General features: G+C 45.1%; 1 protein-coding gene and 1 long non-coding RNA gene across 3 annotated transcripts; one reads left to right on the top strand and one right to left on the bottom strand.

The window, feature by feature from the left end:
- Positions 1 to 2,573: 2,573 nt before the first annotated feature.
- Positions 2,574 to 12,790, bottom strand: LOC122893143. Of its 2 annotated transcripts, none has more exons than XR_006381585.1 (3): positions 12,516 to 12,790; positions 8,683 to 8,797; positions 2,574 to 3,841 (listed from the first exon to the last, which is right to left on the bottom strand). It is a non-coding gene; the product is annotated as an uncharacterized LOC122893143 (long non-coding RNA). The 2 variants fall into 2 exon arrangements; XR_006381586.1 differs by lacking the exon at positions 12,516 to 12,790 and adding an exon at positions 11,953 to 12,249.
- An 802-nt stretch (positions 12,791 to 13,592) lies between these two features.
- FOXG1 (forkhead box G1) lies at positions 13,593 to 16,047 on the top strand. The gene has a single exon (XM_044231131.1). The coding sequence runs from the start codon at positions 13,631 to 13,633 to the stop codon at positions 15,101 to 15,103; it is 1,473 nt and encodes a 490-aa protein (XP_044087066.1). The 5' UTR covers positions 13,593 to 13,630; the 3' UTR covers positions 15,104 to 16,047.
- Positions 16,048 to 18,565: the final 2,518 nt, after the last annotated feature.

Raw genomic sequence — 18,565 nt, 5'->3', positions numbered from 1 at the left:
CCTCTGTCTAAAGTGTTAAATGCCAAGCAAGTGCTAAAATTGCTATTCTGAAAAGTCTTGGACCATTGCTAAGTCTCTGCCATTGTTAAAACTTCACCCATGCCCAGATATTCCATTTAATCTTTGCTATAAAAAGAAGAGATAGAATCCATCCTGAAATGGAAATCCCATTTCTTTGAATTTCATAATATTTTGAGCAAGGGTGATATAGGCAGAGCATACTTGGGACGACTTAAAGGAAAGGTTATCTTTAATCAGTTTCCTGATATTGGCTAGACAGTAATCTCAAATCAACTAAATGATAGATCCTGACAGAAGGAAATCTCAGAAATTTCTACCTTTTCCTATTTCACTAAGTATTTATGCTTTAAGATACTTGATTATAATTTGGAATATTTGTTAAATAAAGTACAACCCACAAAATTATTTTTTAGAACTAGTATCCTAACATGGAATTTAAAGCGTGAGAACAACACAAATTGTTCATACAAATTATAATTGCGTCAAGTCTGCACACTTATTTTATTTAAATAAGTGTGCAGACTTGAGGTAAACATCTTTTCCTTTCTGTATATTATTACCATAACATGAGCACAGTAAAAGATCCTTTGATATCAAGAGGGTACTGTTTTTCAGACAATCAAGATTTATTAGAAAAACTATGATGTCTCTTTCCTGCGAAAACCCATTCCTGGGATGCCTGGGTGGCTCAGTTGGTTGGGTGTAAGCTCAGGTTAGGATTCCAGGGTCCTGAAAATGAGCCCTGCATCAGGCTCCTTGCTCAGCAGGGAGTCTGTTTCTCCCTCTCCCTCTGCCTGCTGCTTCCCCTGGTTGTGTTCTCTCTCTGTCAAATAAATAAAATCTTAAAAGAAAAGGAAACAAAAACAAACAAACAAAAACATTCTTCAGTTAACTATCCCACACCTTCATCACTACTGTTGAGTATTACGATCACTAGATGTCGCTGCTGTCGTTTGAATAAGATTTTCTTCAGCTTCCTTGCACATTCCGCCCCCCCCCCAAAGAATTCTTATGGTTTGGGAATTGTTTTTTATTGTTGTTGAGATTTTGGTAAGTGGATGCTATTTTATATATTAATGGATACAGTTCACTTATTTCTCAAATGAGGAGAGAAAGAACTAGAATGCTGATGTAACTTGCCTAAGAATCCATAGGAAGAGAGTGGTAGACCCAGTGTTGTAAAACTGTGTTCTCATGTCTATTATAGGCTTTTAAAGAGCAAAAATGTTCCAGATGGGAGCCATGAAGACAATCATCTTTTTAAACTAAGACCCAATGAATAATACTTACTACATATTAAGTTAGTTTTGTGGTATTTTTTCCCTGATGACCTTCTTCTTGGAAACTAGATACGTATGAATCATGAAAACGCAAGATTTTCCCAGGCCAGACTTTAAAAAGTAAGAGAACATGATGTAAGCTATCATCTAGGTTCAGGTGATTCCTTCCTTCAGAGGTCTCCTTTATAAAGTTATTAAAACTAGACAAACATACAAGACACACACAATCCTAGACAGAGAACATCGCCAATCCGCCTTTCCAGCCAGGAGAAAAAAGGAAACTAGCACTTTTCTTCAGAAGACTAGAGCTAAGAAGGATACAGAGGCAGCTGTGAGAGCAATCCTGAGCTGCTTTCACAAGCTGAAGTGAGGAGGAAAAAAGGAAAGATGAAGGCAAGTTAACTGACAGGCAACTAAGTGCCATGGCTGAAGCTTCCATTTATTCCTGCTCCTAAGGGAAAACCAAAAATTCACAACCCCTTGGGTGGGTTGGCAGGCAAGAGATAGAGGAGGGAGCGCTCACACACTTGCTCAAAGTTGTTGGACCCCCTTTTTTTCAGACTCCGAAGTGGGAGGGAGGAATGGACGTGCCCTGAAAAGAAAAGAAAAAGGAGCCGGCATCGCTACCAGCCTTGGGAAAATCTCCACAGATGAGCATTTTTGTTGCGTTAAGTGGCCCGCATTAGCAGCCTAAACACGTAGGGGAAGGCTAACATCGCCTGTTAATATGATGCGGGAGAGCAATGACAGACCTGGCATTTGAGAGTGGAAGCGCCAGTTTTACATAAAACAAAATGAAACATTTCTGAGGATTTAAGTTCTTAGGGCTTGGGTGGAGTGAGTTTTGGGGCATGCCTCATTCCATAGGCAAGGCATGTGCTGGGACATTTGTTTGAGAGGCTTGTTATGTTATATATTACACACACACACACACACACACACACACACTTATTTCAACTATCTTTAAAACAGTAATTTCTACAGTATGGAAAAAGCTTCTCAGTCGGTGGTTCTGGGGTTGCCACTAAGAGAAAGGATAGGAAGAGTCATCCCCCTGATGTCTCCTTTAAACTCCAGCGTGGGGAGTGAGAACTGACAGGGCGATTCTGAAACCCTGCATAAAAATGGTTACCTCCACCCTTCTCAAGCTGCTGCTTTTCTCTCGCATGCTTAGAGATAGGGATAGGGATAGGGACAGGGACAGGAATCCAGATAGGGATAGGGGATGGGGAAGCGGAAGAAGAGAGAGGGGACGGAAGGGAAAGGTGAAAAATAAAAAATAAAAATAAAGTAAGAAAAAGAAGGAAGGGGAAACTGAAGAAATTAAACCCAACTGAATTCCAATTATTTATGAGGTTTTTTCCCTCCCCCCCCCCCAACTATTTAAACTTGCTTGTTCCTTCCTCGCCTTTCTACCAAACTTCCAGCTTCAACAGTGTTCCAGATTCATGAACGCAAAACAAAACAAAACTTTGAACCGGCTTGGGGGGGGGGGCGGGTAGAAATGCCTGAAAACCCGCGCGCTGATGTCAACAGTCTGCTTGCTGCTCGGTTGTCAACCGGTCGTGGAGGGCGCGGATCATCCTCGTTACTTTTCTTTCCAGAGCCCCTTCACCCTCCCTTAGCATCTCCTTTCTCCAAGATTGGCTTCGGAGCAGCCAGGCAAGGTCTGGGAGTGAGGCCGGCTTTTTCTGCGAAAGAAGCTGATAGGATCCACCGGGACTAAAATGCGGAAAGGCCTCCTCGTCCCTGCGGGCCCAGCTTCAAATTTCCCCGCACACTGTGAAAGTTTTTCGAAACTCAGCGACTCAGTGTAAAGACCAGGGGTTTCTCCTGGGTTGGTCTCCCAGGCCACAGGGGTCACCTATCCAAATCTAGTCTCCCCTTTAATGCCTTTATCTCAGTACATCAAGCAACCCATTTGGAAAAAGCGAAGACCCTTTGGGCTCCACGAACTGACTGGAGAGAGCCGGGATCTCAGATCTTCGTGTCTGGGAGTGGAGGGGAGCATGGACTGACGAGAAGTCTGGAAAAGCCCCGCAGTAAGCAACTGGCCGACAGAGGAATCTGGGCTGTTTTCTCTAAGAGAGCCCTAAAAAAGCACTGGAGTGTGGTGGTGTCGGCAGCAGACGCTGCTTTATGAGACCCGAATTCAAGCTGCTCTAGACGAATTTTGGATAAAAATGGTTTATCGCTTCAGACCCAAATATTCCCTGACCTGTTTCCCAACGCGCTCTGGCGCTTTGCTGGGAGAGCGCCGCGCTGCCGGAGACTTGGCGCTTCTGTCAATTGCACAGAGCAATTACTAAGAAAATATTGTGACGATGTTGTAGGGCGGAAGGGGATGTGAGGGGGTGTGGGAGGGGGGAGTTAGTTTGGAGAGCGATTCGCAAAGGAATATTAAGTTTGATTCCCGAGGTCACCGCGGGAAAACGGGTTGGCGTTGGGTGAGCTGCAGAGCTCTTCCTCTAGGTGGCGGACGTTGGTACCCAACGACAGTTAGGCGGGTGCTGACTCCAAACACAGGATTAAGCTTCTTGCTGGTTAAAAGAAGAAGAAGAAAAAAAAAAATAGTAATAATATAGAGGTGTGGGGCTGTTTTTCCCCCTTTTGGATATTTATTTATTGTAGGGAAAAGTCATTGATTTTCCTAAGCAAACTGTGTTTCTCCTTCACTTGGTGGAAAATAAAAACTGTTTGAATAAATAAGTTATTTCTGAACATTTTGTTGTCAAAGTGTTAAATGTTCCCGTCATTTTTATTCAAACACTAACATGATTACAGCCAATTATATATTCACCAGTGTTCTTTATTTTAGAGTAATTGTACTTGTCACTAATAAAACAGAGGCATAATGGATCGCTACTGTTCTGGATTTTCAAGCAATTTTGTGTAATTTGATTGAATTATACATCTTATCTGCTACTTTTTTATTTTTATATTTGGGGATCCTATTTTCTTGAAAATTGCAGCTCTATGCTTGGTTTGTTGTTTCTCCAGTAACGTACACTTCGGTAACACTGATAAATAGAAAGAGTCCTTTTGAAATGTCGAAAATCAGCTGTTTCTTTCGCCATCCCTATCCCCACCCCCTCTCTGCACTTCAGCTCGGGGAAGACCTGAACTGTGGCTGCTAGGCAGTCAGAACCAGTGGCTGCGCTTACCCATAAAGTCCAATGCCAAGACAAACTCCCCATTCACCCCAAAGGCAGCCATCTCCCTGCCTGGAGTCTTTGGGGTTTTGTTTCTTTCCTGTAATGATACTGTTGGGTGTCTGGAGCTTCAAACATGCCAAGACAAGCCGACCATGGGTTCAGTTCGTGTGCAATATGTATCAAGGGAAAGAGTATGCACAGCACAGCCGAAGGATAAACTGTATATATTACTCTAATTACACAACCCCCAAATGTCTTACTTACCCAACAAGAACCACCAGGAAACCCCTACCCAGCCCATAATTACAATTATCTGTCTATTCGCCTATGTTTTTTGGTTTCAGATATACCTAGAGAACAAGGATCAATAGTTTCTCCCTCTTTTTTTAAAAGACAATTTCAATAAAAAGATACATGAAAAGACACATGCATCTGAACAAATCAAGAAATAAATGTGAACATATCTGAACAAATCAAGAAATAAACGTGACAGCAGACAGGACATAGGATTTTGAGAGACCATCTCTGCAACTGAAGAAACAGAGAATGTGCAATTCTTCTCCCAATAAATCCCTTCAGTTCCCAGGACACGACTCAAACGCCCCGCTAGGAGCTGCAGCTGCGAGATTGAGCCAAAGTCTCTGACAAGTGCCTTGTGTATGACCCAATATTTATCAATAACAACAACAACAAAATCAAGTGAAACCAAGGCTGGGGATTTTGAACTGTTTCTAAAACCCTGGCGGGGATGCGCACGTGGGCGAAAAACATCGCTGGAGAGGAGTTGGCTCCATTTGTCCGCCCTGGGGAGCAGTCTTGGGGCAAAATCCACTGCTAATTGATCCCAACCAGCTACACTATCAGCTGAGAATGCTTGAGGAGACAAACAATGAGGAGTGTGTCCTAAAGATACTCTACACATTTTTCAAGTAAATCGCCGTACCTAATCAATAGCGTGTATATACATATAAATAGAGAAAGGGAATTACTTCTAATTAATGAGGAAAATAACGTTTCATGTGTAACTCCAAACTTTTCGAAAATCCAGTGTCTCCCATCCTTTGCTTGTTTTGTGGTCGGACTTCCACCTTCCTCCAGGAAAACCTGCGGGCCCAGTTTAGTATTCGGAGCTGAAGAGCAGACACTCAGCCCAATTAGGGGCCTTCTCGCATCTTCTGGGTTGTTTACTCCAAGGCCAAAGGGTAGGCTGCTTGGGCAGCGATCCCAGCGCAGTGTTGGGTGTCGCCCGCGGCCGCGGAGGCAGGATTTGGGACAGCTCCTGAGCTAGCCCTGCGCCGTTCAGCTCCTAGACAGCGCTCCGCCGCCTGCCAGGCTGCTCTCCAAAGGAGATGGGCTTTTTCAGCGTTTCCACTTCCCCGTGGCCTCATGTATCTTATCTAACAAGTTCACGCTCCAAAGAGAAAAGGAAACAGTGAGGGGGGGGGACCTCTTCACCGTGGTGATTCATAGTTCACACGTTCACGAGCCCAACTTTGCCGACCGTGCTTTTTTCCCTGAACATTACTTTCTCTCCTGCATGCCTTAGGACAAACCCGGAAGGAAGATACTAAAATTGGTAAACAAGAATCTAGGATTGTCTTTAAAATAAAAGTGACCATCCCCACCCCCCCACTACCTTTGTTGTAGATTCTGAAACGGAGGAGTCGGGGTGTTTTGTCTTCACACGCTAACGGAAACTTGTTCCTGACGCGATTCTGCGTCTCGCTTACCCTGGCCGCTCCTCTCCTCCCTGCACGCGGCTCCTTCCAAAGGGCAGGAGAGAAATAGGGGTATAACTGGTCTCCCCTAGTGGGTTCAACACCCCCTCCATGAAACTGAATATTCGCATTAACTTCACCTGCACGTACCCTAGTCTTTTAACTCTGAGCTGTGCTTTATACAAATAACAAGCTTAAAACCATTAACTGGTCTCATTTTTTTTTTCTCCGCGTTCATCGTAGCACATGACCTCTTAGCCCCAAAATATTGATCTGTGTGCATGCTTTCGGCGTGATGAGCAAACACGAGACACCTCGTCTGGAAAGGTAACTATAAAGGGGGAAAATCTGGAAACGAAACCTAAAAGCAAGTCCTCTAGCTTGATTGCGCTCGGCAGGCTCCGCGACAAAGGAGCTCCGGGCAGGCGCGCGGGTGTGCGCGGGGAGGAGCGGCGGGCCCAGGACTCCGCGACCCTCCTCACCGGGAATTGTTCGGGTTAAAGCCTCCCAGGGTGAGCGGGGGGGGGGGGTTGTGGAGAAGGGGAGATCTGGACCTTTTGGGAAACGCTGCTCCAATAGATATTCCTTCGCTATTAGGAGGGGGAGGAGGGAGACTACAGGAACCGCAGTTCGAGAGTGAGGAGGCAGGTGGGTATGAGATAGGCAGGAAGTCAAAACTGGCTCATGGGTTTGTCCATCTGGGTTTTTAGAAAGGGAGTTGATGTACTGGATTAGCAAACAGTTTACTTTCTCTCATTTGACTTTCCCCTTGAGAAGAGCGACTCTGTGATGGAGGGTTCTCTGCATGCCTTCTGCCCTGCCCACCCCAACGCTTGCAGTTTTCTCTCTTCTCATTCCTTCACAGACCATTAGTGGGCATGAACAGTTTCTCAAATACACTCCTCACTCTCCTATAGGGACCCTGGGCTGTGCAGTGCTCTCCGTGTACCTTTGAGAGTTGACCATCTAAAAACCGCAACTAGCACCAGTCCATCTTTCCTCACAACGACTGGAGTTTGGGGGGCCTGTTAGAAGGGTGCTTCAAAATAGAGGAGATTGGATGCACCACATTCTTTGAAGAGTGCTATAACACTTCCCAAAGTAGATTATTCAGGCTCCTATGGGAAATTAAATTGAAGCTCCAACTAATTAAGGAGAATAGTGACAGGATAGTTAGGAGCTCAGCATTTTGAGGCCTGTAAGTTCTCCTTTCAGCCTGATATATATTTATGAAGTCTTTCTTTTTCTCCCTCTTTTGGTGTCCCACTGATGGAAAATCCATTATCTTGTGTGCTGACTTTTGCCAAGTCTCAATTCCTCCCTTTTCAGATAGATTCCAGGGTTAAAGCTAAAGACCTCCATCATTCTCATCATTCTCCTTTACCATAACCCCTCCAACTCTGTGTTTTTCTCTTTAGCATTTCTTGACCTCTTTGAAAGAAGAGCTGTGCCATTTCCTTGGGCAAGGAGAGGAGAAAACCTCTCAGAGCACCTTGCCCAAAAGGTGTAGGATCATATCTCCCAACTGGATCAAGTCAAGAAATGGAACTGGCTTGCCCTTAAACTATTAGAAACTCAACTCCTTCCAAAAATTGTCTACCCTGCCCCCAAGGTCTTGAGGGGCTGGCAAAAAAGGGGAACAAGTAAGGGGTAGTGGGTATTTTATATTTACAAAATACGTGTAGAGTATTTGACTGAAAAGCTCCAAGAGACTTTTTAAAAGTCCTTGGCCCTGGGGTAATAATATTTCATTGTCCATCTCTCTGCCTGGCTCTCCAATGGGAAGAAGCTACTCTCAAGAGTATTTTGTTGCAGATCTCCTGCGGTTTCTTTGGATGAGTATGTACTTGCCTTCAGAGAGCTTGGGACCTCTGACAGCATCTCAGAAACCTGCCTGGGGAGTCACAGGGGTCTCTATGCAGGCCTTCTTCTTCTTTCTTCACCTTGGACTTTCTCCCTTCTGAAGCAGCTTCTATAGCTTATACCAGTTAAACATTTCGATTCTCAAACACAGGGCTCTCCCATAGTTTTTTTTTTCTTTCTTTTTTTTTTTTTTCCTCAAGGTTCTCAAGCAAAATTGCCGGTGCCACAATGTTATGATGGAAGGATGCTGAAATGACAGGCCTAGTAGACGCTTTTCTTAATCATCGGCTTCTTAATTTAGTTTTAGTGCAGTGTGTGTGTGTGTGTGTGTGTGTGTGTGTGTGTGTGTCTGTGCTTATGCGCGCGCACACATGCTCGCACACATGTGCGCGCCCCCGGAGATATTGGGGGTGCGCGCGTGCGTGGTGAGAGCAACCGCTTGACAACCTGCAGCTCCCTAATGAGTGACGAGGCAGGGCTGCTGCAGAAAAGTAACACTTCCCTGGTGTGAAGACCTCTTACTGAGAAGTTTAGTTCACTACTGTTCTCGCAAACCTAATCATATAACCTGTAACCAAAACCCACAGAACAAGGATACAACACGCTAAAGAGTAACTTATAATCACTAAATGTTAGCACCATTACCTGCTGTTAGGAAGGGACTGCAGACCTCTCTCTTCAGTCTCTGGAAATACCTGGATGCCTCTGCATGAGTTCCACTTGTTCCCAAACGTCACAGGGCCAGGGACTCCCTATGCATCTGCAGGAAGAGAGCTTTAGCCAGAGCTTGGTGCCACTCCAAGGACACTCTGTCCAGGGAGCTGAAAGCAAAGTGGATTTTAGGTTAAGAATGGCCCTCCCTCCTTTAACCAGCAGGTAACACGGGGGAAAAAAGAAGTGAAAAACTGACAGAAAGCAGGAAAAGGGCCTTAAGGAAGACTTAATGTAACACCGCCAAATGAAAAAAACTAAATGTGCGGCTCCCTACTCAGATACAATAGGCTATGGAGCCTTTGTTATTAATTAAAACTAGAGATGAAAAAATCTAATTCATTACCCAAGCAATTCTTCTGTTGGAACTTCTCACTCTTTACAAGGCCTGTCCTCTTTTGGGGGGGAGGTGGTGGGGTAGGACAGCAGGCAGAGAGGGAGAGATGTTTACCACTTTATATACCAGAAAATTACATTTGCTCTGACTTATGCTTTGATTCATTAACAGTGTACATTTATAGATGTTCATATGTGAGAGATGAAGATTAAGTTGATGATGGGAAACTAGTAGAATGATATAGAATTTGTTTTAGATCTGAGACCACTGGATGCCCTCTGTCTTCTGAAAGTAATCATAGGGACTGAGTGAGGTAGAAATACAGTTGGGGCTTCATATGTTTAGGACAGAAGCCCGAGGTGGACGTGGGCAGTCCTTCAAATCCAATTTGTACCCAAATTGACCGGTAGGATTTACAAAGCTCCATCCATGGACTTTCAACTTGCACAATGCTCTGCCCAAAGTACCCCCTCCCCCTCCATTTCATCTAGTAGCAGCTCTAAAAAGAAGCCATTGCTGAGACAAATGTGGGCTGCTGAGTAAATAGTGCATGTTTTGTTGAACAAGCCTACCCCCACACCTATATATATATATATAGTACTCTATCTCACCATGAAGTCCATTAAAATTATTAAAAGGATAATAAAATCATTTCCCCCCAGATTGCAAATGACCTCTGTTATTAGGGAGAATAGATCTTTACAGTGATTGTATTAAAGTATAATCTATTTATTCTTTCAAAAATATCCTATTCTGAGACTTGCATCCATGCAATCCTTAAAATAATATAACACATTCTTAATTTGCATGCAAAATATTTTCCCAGTCAATATAAGCTCCTGGCACATCAAACAAGATTATTACAACTCTCATTAGCAGACCCCAGTTTTTGCTTTTTGAAAGTAAACAAAAGAAAAACTTATTTTCACCTGCTAAAATTTTATGCAAGATTACAAAACAATGCACACTCAGCTTTGACCTAAGAAACACCTTTAAAACATTAAAAATTCATCAGTCAGTGCTGGTGTTGTATTCAAGGAATGCTCCTCCAGTTTGCTGCTGAGCTCAGATTTGAATAAAATGTCCAATGTTAACAAACAATACCCACGTTTGGCACTTTGTGTATTAAATTGATCAAACAGATTTTAGGAGGCACAATGCACAATTTGTACAGACCTGATTGAGTTAATATAATATCAGCAAATTTTACATCGAAATGATTCTGTTTCTTTTCTTTGTGTTTAAAACCAGCACAGATTACAAATTTTAATGATCTGAAAATGTTTGGTATACAAAATCATGCTTATTTCAGTATTAGCAAAAACACAAGAAATTTTTCAACACAAACACCCAGCTGTGTCTATTTTAAAAGCAGTTCAATGACAGCTTGCACTTATGAGCATGCAATCAGCTAATTTCGCTTTTTTTTCTTCTGTGTTAATCAACACTTTCCTTCCTGCATATCAGAGTACAAATAGTATAGTTACTCCACATCAGTAAATGTTTACGTAACCTGTCCTTTCCCAAGAATCCGGTTACACCGAATCATTTCACGCTAGACCGACTACGAAAACGTACCGGGCCGTCCACCTCAGAGGGAGCCCTTGTGTGCCATTATAAGTGGTGATGAGAAGGGGGGTTGTGGGGGGAGAAATGGGGAGGAGTAGGTGGAGGAATGGAGTGAGGGAGAGGAATAGACTGAGGGGAAGGGGGGGTAGTGTGTGGGGAGGAGGGGGAAGAAGAGAGGAGGGAGGAAAGTGAGTTGAGGAAGAGTAGGAATAACAGGCCTGAGGGGGGGAAAGAGTGAAAGGAAGAAAGTAAGCAGAAAGAAGAGGAAGGCTCACAGATCTCTCCAACCAGTCCCCAAAGCCCATTAGCTCACCCAGCTCTGTAAGAAATTGGAGCTTAGAAGTCAGTGTTTGGGGCCATGTCACTATCAACGTTTATAGTTGGGACCCTTGAACTTTCCCACATGTAAATATAGCTTAAGTAAGGTAATATGTAGAAATGGGAGGGGGGATACATACATACAGTGGAAGGATAGATGAGGTTAGTCCAATATTCAAAGTTTCTTTAAGGTATTCCTAATAGAGATTTCAAAAAATCACTAGCTATTTGTAATTGTCTGTTATTTTCTTCAGATTTTATTCTCGCTTTCTCTTCCTCTCGATTTCAAGGCAGGGAGTGGGGTGGGGAGAGTGCAATACTCCATATTAACCTGAGTATTCTTGTATTCATCAACTGCATTCTTTATATTAGAATTGAACTTTAACATCACACATAGGCATTGCTTTTTCTTCCTTTTCCTAAATACTAAATCTGCCAGACAATTTGATAGTTTATCAAAGTTAGTAAATGTTTACATTTCATGATTATCTTACAGAGGAGGGGGAAAGTGCCTTTCGTTTATACTTCTCCTCCACCTCCCTCTTCTCTAGGGCTACATCCTCCGTAAAATGTGGTATGTTTCATACCCATGTGGGATGAAACAGCCTTTGATCAGTGTGCTCCGCACCAAATTCCAATCCCTGGGAAATGCTGGGCCTTAGCCCTGCCCCTGGCCACGGGATCCTTTTAAAGCCCCCGAATCACAATCTCCCCACTCACTTCAGCCCTCAACCGAACCTTCCCAGTTCTAAAGCCCAAGAAGCTGGGATTGTGGGACCCACGTACCCAAGGCTTCTAGTTGCCTTCCATCTGCATTCAGAGTGGGAATGGGCTGGCTTCAGCATGCGGTTATTTCAGCATTAAGGCCCGCACAAATCAAAAGCATTTGAGAAACGGAAAGAAAAAAAGAAAACGGGGGGGGGGGGTGAAAACAGGAAGGCTTAAAAAAAAAAAAAAAACGGAAAGAAATAGCCGCCCACCCTTATTTTCCCTCCAATGTCAACAAGCAAAATGAAACATTTCCAGGGTGATCGCTCGCGGCTACTCGCTTCCAATTCGGATTAGAAGCTGAGGAGACGCTCGAGCGGCGAAGAGAAAACGACACCGAGTCACCCAGCGTGTGAGCGACGGTCTGGAGCAGGAGAGAAGGGGAAGGAAGAGACACATATACATAGCATGTGTTACCTGGTTTATTTCGAGATTGTTTGGTATTGTTTTCTCTCTGAGCACCCCTCCTTTCGGAAGGCTCTCATAGGCGCCCACCACTGAGCCGCCCCCGCCCGCCGCCGCAGCGCCGGGACCCCAGGCCCGGCTTCCCCGCGGCGCCCGAGCTCCGAGCTCGCCGCCGCCCCGGCCGCAGGAACTGAGTAAGTAACCCCTGTTTGGCCCCCGCGCTCGCCAGCCCACTTCCTCCTCCTCATCCCTTCGTTTCCAAACCCCATCCAGACCCTCCTCCCCCCAAGGTGCAGGACACCCCCCTCCCCACACCAGGGGTGGGCCTTCCCTCCCCAACCATCCAAAGCCTCGCTGGAGTGTTACCTACAAGGGGCACAATTTTCCTACGGGCTCAGAAATGCCGACCCGGGCCTGCAGGGCCGACTCGGGAAAGGAGCGCCTCGCCTCTTCCTCCTCCATTTCCTGCCCTGTCCTTGCATCCTCTCCCTGCACTCCCACTCTTCGCTCCACCACCGCTGCCGCCGCCGCCCCCGCTTTAAAAAAAATAAAATTGAATACAAACTTTAATCAATAACGACAAATATTGACGCTCAAAAGAAAATGACCCAAGACAGTGAGAAGGCAGCCAGAAATGTGAGATATTTGTCCTAAGAGGGGGATTTCGGTTGGGCAGACCCGCAGGGCGGAGGGGGTGGAGGGGGCGCAGAGAAGGGCCGCGGCGCAGCGTGCTCCCGGCGGCGTATCCCTGCGCGGCTCCGCGCGGCCGCGAGGCCCAGGCCCGCGGTGAGGGGGAGGCGAGCGCCGAGGGGGCGGGAGCCAGCGGGCGGGGCGGGGGTGGGTGGGCCCAGATCCGCCGATTGGTCGACGGCAGGAGAGACGCTCCCGCACGCCGCCAGCTCTGATTGGCCCAGCGGTAGGAAAGGTTAAACCAAAAATTTTTTTACAGCCCTAGTGTGCGCCTGTAGCTCGGAAAATTAATTGTGGCTATAGCCGCCTCGATCGCTGTCTCCCCAGCCTCGCCGCGGCCGCTCCGGGACGCGCCCGCCCGCCGCCCGGCTCTCCCCCCCTTTGGGCTGCTGCTGCTGCTGCTGTGACTGCTGCTGCGAGAGGAGGAGGAGGAGGAAGCAGCAGAAGGGGGGGGGAGCGGGGGGTGGGGGGGAGACCAAGAAGTAGAGTTGGGAGCGAGGGAGCTTCACCCCCGGGGCGGTGGTTGTTTCTTTTTTCTCTTTCTTTCTTTTTTTCTTTTCCTTTTTTTTTTTTTTTTTTCTTCTAATTCCTGAGGGGTGGTTGCTGCTTTTGCTACATGACTTGCCAGCGCCGGAGCCTGCGGTCCAACTGCGCTGCTGCCGGAGCGCTCAGTGCCACCGCCGCCGCCCGCGCCGCCCGCGCCCCGCTCGGCACCCACCGGTCGCCGCCGCCCGCCGCGCCGCTGTCCCGCTCCCGCGCCGCCGCCGCCGCCGTTTCCCCCCCGACGACTGGGTGATGCTGGACATGGGAGATAGGAAAGAGGTGAAAATGATCCCCAAGTCCTCGTTCAGCATCAACAGCCTGGTGCCAGAGGCGGTCCAGAACGACAACCACCACGCGAGCCACGGCCACCACAACAGCCACCACCCCCAGCACCACCACCACCACCACCACCACCACCATCACCCGCCGCCGCCCGCCCCGCAACCGCCACCGCCACCGCAGCAGCAGCCGCCGCCGCCGCCGCCGCCGCCCCAGGCACCGCAGCCCCCCCAGGCGCGGGGCGCCCCGGCAGCCGACGACGACAAGGGCCCCCAGCAGCTGCTGCTCCCGCCGCCGCCGCCGCCGCCGCCGGCCGCCGCCCTGGACGGGGCCAAAGCGGACGGGCTGGGCGGCAAGGGCGAGCCGGGCGGCGGGCCCGGGGAGCTGGCGCCCGTCGGGCCGGACGAGAAAGAGAAGGGCGCCGGCGCCGGGGGGGAGGAGAAGAAGGGGGCGGGCGAGGGCGGCAAGGACGGGGAGGGGGGCAAGGAGGGCGAGAAGAAGAACGGCAAGTACGAGAAGCCGCCGTTCAGCTACAACGCACTCATCATGATGGCCATCCGGCAGAGCCCGGAGAAGCGGCTCACGCTCAACGGCATCTACGAGTTCATCATGAAGAACTTCCCCTACTACCGCGAGAACAAGCAGGGCTGGCAGAACTCCATCCGCCACAACCTGTCCCTCAACAAGTGCTTCGTGAAGGTGCCCCGCCACTACGACGACCCGGGCAAGGGCAACTACTGGATGCTGGACCCGTCGAGCGACGACGTGTTCATCGGCGGCACCACGGGCAAGCTGCGGCGCCGCTCCACCACGTCGCGGGCCAAGCTGGCCTTCAAGCGCGGGGCGCGCCTCACCTCCACCGGCCTCACCTTCATGGACCGCGCCGGCTCCCTCTACTGGCCCATGTCGCCCTTCCTGTCCCTGCACCACCCCCGCGCCAGCAGCACTTTGAGTTACAACGGCACCACGTCGGCCTACCCCAGCCACCCCATGCCCTACAGCTCCGTGTTGACTCAGAACTCGCTGGGCAACAACCACTCCTTCTCCACGGCCAACGGCCTGAGCGTGGACCGGCTGGTCAACGGGGAGATCCCGTACGCCACGCACCACCTCACGGCCGCCGCGCTCGCTGCCTCGGTGCCCTGCGGCCTGTCGGTGCCCTGCTCCGGGACCTACTCCCTCAACCCTTGCTCGGTCAACCTGCTTGCGGGCCAGACCAGTTACTTTTTCCCCCACGTCCCGCACCCGTCAATGACTTCGCAGAGCAGCACGTCCATGAGCGCCCGGGCCGCGTCCTCCTCCACATCTCCGCAGGCCCCCTCGACCCTGCCCTGTGAGTCTTTAAGACCCTCTTTGCCAAGTTTCACGACGGGACTGTCCGGGGGACTGTCTGATTATTTCACACATCAAAATCAGGGGTCTTCTTCCAACCCTTTAATACATTAACATCCCGGGGACCAGACTGTAAGTGAACGTTTTACACACATTTGCATTGTAAATGATAATTAAAAAATAAGTCCAGGTATTTTTTATTAAGCCCCCCCCATTTCTGTACGTTTGTTCAGTCTTTAGGATTGTTTATTATTCTAACAAGGTGTGGAGTGTCAGCGAGGTGCAATGTGGGGAGAATACACTGTAGAATATAAGGTTTGGAAGTCAAAATTATAGTAGAATGTGTATCTAAATAGTGACTGCTTTGCCATTTCATTCAAACCTGACAAGTCTATCTCTTAAGAGCCACCAGATTTCCATGTGTGCAGTATTATAAGTTATCATGGATCTTTATGGTGGACGCAGACCTTGAGAACAACCTAAATTATGGGGAGAGTTTTAAAATGTTAAACTGTAATTTGTATTTAAGAAGCATTCGTAGTAAAGGTGCCCAGGAAATTATTTTGGCCATTTATTGTTTTGTCCTTTTCTTTAAAAAACTGTTCTTTTTTTCCTTTTGTTTACTTTTAGACCAAAGATTGGGTTCTAAAATGCACTTGGTATGCTAAGTATTAAAAACAAAAAAACAAAAAAACAAAAAAAAAAACAAAAAAAGGAAAGTTGTTTCAGTTGGCAGCACTGCCCATTCAAATGAATCGGAAGGGGACAAAATTAATGATTGCCTTCAGTTTGTGTTGTGTATATTTTGATGTATGTGGTCACTAACAGGTCACTTTTATTTTTTCTAAATGTAGTGAAATGTTAATACCTATTGTACTTATAGGTAAACCTTGCAAATATGTAACCTGTGTTGCGCAAATGCCGCATAAATTTGAGTGATTGTTAATGTTGTCTTAAAATTTCTTGATTGTGATACTGTGGTCATATGCCCGTGTTTGTCACTTACAAAAATGTTTACTATGAACACACAGAAATAAAAAATAGGCTAAATTCATATATATCTTGATACTTTTGTCTCTTTTATTAAATAGAGCTAATTTTTAAAAGACCATTAAAGTTCTAGGAAATTCAGAGGCTTTTTCAGCCAACTAAAATTTAACTGCTCCTTCATTTGAATTGAGACTTTAAAAATTAAAATAGTATTTTTTTTTCCATTGTGGAATCAAATTTTACAAGGAGCAGGCTATTTAATAAACACAGCTTTAAAGAAAGTATAGGCTTTTCAGCTGATATCTTCAAGTTTCTGTAGATATACAGCAAAAAAAAATGATAATTTTATGTGCATAGCTATTTACCTTGTGTTTATTTTCAAATCAGTTGATAGAATGCTTTTTATATATTTTGTTTCAGGTATCTTGTTTATAGCATTTGGCAAATTATAAATAAATATATGTATATGGTTAGATAGAAGTGAATATAATGCACACATATGTAATATATATATAGACACACAGAGCCCTTCAGTTCAGGTACAATTTGCGCTATGAATGCTGCAAATATTTTTGTTTAAATATTTGTATTTATACTTTCTAAGTCAGCATTTATTTTTGTGGCTGTTTACCCACAATGAAAGAGTTCTAATAAAGATGTGCTGAAGTTGCAATATAGATTTGCTGAAGTGATCACCTGTTGTAATGACTTTCAGATCAATGTTTATATTTTATTTTTAATTATAACAACTTAAAATTCTAGATGTTCAGAAGAAGTAAAATGCCTCTCTCTCCTTTTCTTTCATTTTTACAACATAGAGGTATTTATTTGATTCCCTTTTAAATGTCTGTATAATTTAATCTAGAGATTTGTTCCTTTTGCTTACAGTCATAATTTTGTTTTAACTTACAGTATACATATGCATGCATATATATGCATATATATCCATCTGAAACAAAAAAACATTTTTTGAATTGTTTCAGCATCCCAATTGCTATGGCTCCAGAAAATAATTAGAAAACCTAAGTAAAAGGTTTAGTAACTAATTGGATCCTGTGGAGAGTCTATGGAGGACAAGTTGTTCATTTGTTACAATTGTATAGTCTGAAATGTGTTCTGCAGTAATGCAATAAGCTGGCTACTTCTTACAATGGGCCCAATGAAAAATAATCTGTCCCCAAGATGTTATCGGCAAACACTTAAGAGAGTTGCTCAGGGGAAAAAAAAAAAAGGAAGAAAAAAGAAAAAAGCTTAGGAGAAGCAAGCTGACTCAAATAGATTGAAATAGAAATGCAGAATAGTTAATATTGGGACATAGGGATGGGTGGGTTGTGGAAGGGAGAGACAGAGGAAGAGAGAGACAGAAGAAAGGGAAAGAGGATGGGGGGGGGCATCTCCTACTACCAAAAAGAAAGAAAGAAAGAAAGCTCTCAAAGAAAGATAGAAAGATAAAGTCCAGGAAAATTAAAAGAGGTCGAACCGAATATACACAAATGGGAAATAGACTAAAATATACCAAGACAGCTAGTTTAATTATCTCCTATAAGCAGACTGGACATGATTTTATTTTCTTAGTAAGAAAGCAGTTTCAAGCAGAGGTCCAACTTCGTGATATCTAACAGTTCTTCAGAATGAAGCATAAAAGAAAATTCCACAAATAAATTGTTTTAGAAGCTAAATTTATGACTGACATTAAAAATAGTAAGAGTCCAAGTGAATGAGGTTAGGCAAGGGAAATCCCCATTACATATTTGTGAACCAAAACAGCTCAACGAAAAGCATGTGTTTAGACTAAAAAAGGTGATGATGTATTGTTTGCTATTACCATGGATTTTATTTGTGGAATGAGAATGTATTGGCACAGAAGAAATAGTTTTTGCCTATCAAAAGTTAAAAAGAAAGTTTAACTCTTGTATTGTGGTAAAAGGGACATAGAGAAGAAAGAGTTCCTCCATGAGTGGTTTTTTTTTTTTTTTTTCCTGGCCATATTAAATAAGTATACTTATTTGTGATAAATGTTTATTTGCATGATTTGAGAAATCGAATTTCAATGACAAACTTCATACTTTGAGGTCAAGCTTAAAACTGACTTCTTTAAATTCATAGGACCTAAAGACTGGAGTGGAAGTTCTCTTTGGATACATCTCCAAGTTACATATATAATGGATGAGACTAGAAGTAAAAATAGTTTGTTGAATAGGCATACAAGATAGGAAGAAGGATATACAGAGAGAGAAATTTATGAAGGCTTCCTGAAGCCCAATATGAACATTTCATTTATCTCAATCTGTCCCATCATCTCTTAAGTTATCTTTTTCAAAGGCATTCAGTGTTCTAGCATGACATTTAATAGGTTCTTTTTTTTTTTGCAACAAATTGGTTGTAATGTTGTGTTGATATTTGTCATCACCAACTTTTCCCAGTTAAAATTAGCTTATGCCAGAAAAACACTTCAAAACTTTTAAGCTTTTTTTTTTCCTTCTTTCATGCTAATGATTATTTTTAATGAGAGGAAGTTTGCTCTTTTTGAGATTTTGGCACTGAAAATGATCACAGCTTAAAACTTGAATTATCAAACTGCAGTTT

This window comes from Neovison vison, chromosome 13 (assembly GCF_020171115.1).
Source record: "Neovison vison isolate M4711 chromosome 13, ASM_NN_V1, whole genome shotgun sequence".
In the NCBI taxonomy this organism is placed as follows: Eukaryota; Metazoa; Chordata; class Mammalia; order Carnivora; family Mustelidae; genus Neogale; species Neogale vison.
Note: the sequence above shows the minus strand (reverse complement) of the source record. Positions and strands in the feature narration are given on the sequence as shown.